We start from the raw sequence: 2,766 nt of genomic DNA on the forward strand, positions 1-2,766 counted from the left end.
GCAGGCGTGCAGTGCTTCTGGTTTATTGCACAAGAAGGACTGGAGAACTGTTTTGAACGATTACTTTGTTACTGGCTTACTTCCGTGGCTGATGAACTAATTTGATAACACCTAGACGATCTTATTTTTATGCTGGAAAATCCCTATTGCAACCTGCTGGTAGATGCAGTACAGTTCTGTGTCATGGTGCCAACAGAAAATGGTTGTCTTTGGTCTGTGTGAACTCCAGAACCTGGGGGAGGGAGGGAGAACCTGGTCATGTAAGAATAAAGGCTTTTTACACATCTTTTTCCTTTCAGCACCTCAAGAGGAAGGATCCCTTTTGTGTAGAATTAAGTGGCTTCCAGAGGACAGCCCAAATGACAGAACTGTCTGCACATTTACCCCAGTTTCAGCACGGGCAGCTGACAGAAAACTTCCCTGATAACCATCTCAGCAATACCGTACGTAACAAACACTTTTCTTTCCTGGTAGCAGTTAAATCAGGATGAATTATAAGTGTGAAGGAAAATACAGTTCAGAACTCTAGAAATCAGTTTGCTGGGAGTAATTTTGTCTGTCTGGACTGTTGTGATAAGCAGTGTGGAAAGAAGTATTCTGTAGAATATCTGATGTTCTAAACTCATTTTTGTGTACAGATAAGACTCCTCCCAGTTTAAAGTGGTTTTGGAGTGACCAAGCCCTCAAGAAAAATAAGAAAATGGGGCGGGACGCTCCTGTGGCAAACATTGACCTTTAGAGTATTTCATGAGTTCTCTTGATCTATCCTGGCTGTGGTCCACTTTCTTCACAGGTTTCTCAGTCACAGAGTTAATTTTAGTCTAGACAGAGCTTGAAGCCTGGGTTCTGTTGCTGTTGCTGGAGGACTGCTCTGCAGGAAGACCAGCACTGTCTTGTCTTGTGTATTATTGTCCAGGTGCTTTCAGAGTTCTTGAGGTTTTGAGGGGGAGATCAAACCATAAAGTTTTGCATGATTGCTTTGAAAGGCTTAAGCACATAATTGGTGCTAAAGCTGTACTTCTACTGCCTATGGTTTGGTAAAACCAAGTTTAGATGATCTGCTTGGGTGTGGTGTGCAGGCTCTCTTTGTCACCCTCCCTTTGTTCCTGCTATAGCTCTTGAGTATCAGGTTTCCGTGTGACACAGAAATGCTCTTGTGAGGCTCAGCTGCTTGTAGCCATGTTCATGGCAGTAATTCAAGAGAATGTTTTGATCCCTGTTCGAACTCTCATATGCAGTCCAGCAGTTAAAATAGAATCTTGAAAAATCCTTGTCTTTATCTTGGATCAGCATCCTCCTGTATCGAAGATAAAAAGCATATGAAAATTTATTTTTAAATAAGAAGTCAGTCTGACTTAAGACCTTACTGATTATGGAATCATGAAGGCTGGAGAAGACCTCTAAGATCATCAAGTCCAACCATCAATGCAACACTACCATGGCCACTAAACCATGTCCCAGAGTGCAATGTCCACGTGTTTTTTGAACACCTCCAGGGATGGTGACTCCATCACCTCCCTGGGCAGCCTGGTCCAATGGCTCACTATTCTTACAGGAAAGAATTTCTTCCTAATATCCAATCTAAACCTCTCCTGGTGCAACTGAAGCCCATTTCTTCTTGTCCTGTTGCTGGTTGCTTGGGACAAAAGACCGAAACCCACCTCACTACAACCTCCTTTCAGGCATTTGCAGAGAGCAGTAAGGTCTCCCTTCAGCCTTCTCCAGACTAAACCATCCCAGTTCCCTCTGCTGCTTCTCATAAGACATCTTCCCCAGACCCCTCACCAGCTTTGTTGCCCTTCTCTGGACCTGCTCCAGCTCCTCAGTGTCTTTCTCATACTGTGGTGCCCAAAACGAACCAGTACTCAAGCTGTGACCTGCCCAGTGCTGAGTCCAGGGGCACAGTCACTTCCCTGTTCCTGCTGGACACAGTAGTTTTGATACAGGATGCTGGTGGCCTTCTTGGCCACCTGGGCACACTGCTGGCTCATCTTCAGCCATCTGTCCACCAGCACCCCCAGGTTCTTCTTTGCCAGGCACTTTCCAGCCACTGCTCCCCAAGCCTGGAGCATTGCCTGCGGTTGTTGTGACCTAAGTGCAGGACCCAGCACTTGGCCTTGTTGAACCTCATACAGTTGACCTTGGCCAACCAATCCAACCTGTCCAGATCACTCTGTAGAACCTGACCCTCAAGCAGATCAACACTCCTGCTCAATTTGGTGTCATCTGCAGACTTACTGAGAGTGCCCTCAATCCCCTCATCCAGATTGTGGATAAAGATGCTAAACAAGACTGGCCCCAAAGCTGAGCCCTGGGGAACACCACTTGTGACTAGCTTTAGAATCTTAATGTAAATAATAAAGTGGAAACTTTCCTACCACATCCTTTGTGCTTTTACTTCAGAGGGAGCAAAAAAGGTTTCTCTTCATGTTGGAGAGGTGAGAGATGAACTTTGATTGAACACTGCTGCCAGATTACAAAGGCAGAGCTCAGCAATAACCTGTGGGCTCACCATCCTTACATGTAACTTGGTGGTGCTCCTTCCCAGCCATGGGGAATGGATGAATCTATTTACTTCTCACTAACAGTCTGTGCTGATGAATAACTACTGCGAGTGCTTTTTCTTTCCACGTTCAAGCATAACTCTAGGTGTAGTTTCAATACTTTGTTGTCATGATTTTTCTCCCTTCTGCACGTCCGCTTTGTTTCTGTACATAGAGGCAAAAATCCCAGCACTGCTACCTAACTACTACCCTCTCCTGCTGA

The 2,766-nt window shown here is 45.3% G+C and overlaps 1 protein-coding gene across 1 annotated transcript in view; it reads left to right on the forward strand.

The window, feature by feature from the left end:
• The first annotated feature begins 296 nt into the window (after positions 1-296).
• PSEN1 (presenilin 1) overlaps positions 297-2,766 on the forward strand; it is a 20,839-nt gene continuing 18,369 nt past the window's right edge. Inside the window, 1 exon segment of the mRNA XM_008937859.1 lies at positions 297-443. Coding sequence (XP_008936107.1) covers positions 360-443 — 84 coding nt within the window. The 5' untranslated portion in view covers positions 297-359.

Source organism: Merops nubicus, unplaced genomic scaffold (assembly GCF_000691845.1).
Source record: "Merops nubicus isolate BGI_N331 unplaced genomic scaffold, ASM69184v1 scaffold12043, whole genome shotgun sequence".
In the NCBI taxonomy this organism is placed as follows: domain Eukaryota; kingdom Metazoa; phylum Chordata; class Aves; order Coraciiformes; family Meropidae; genus Merops; species Merops nubicus.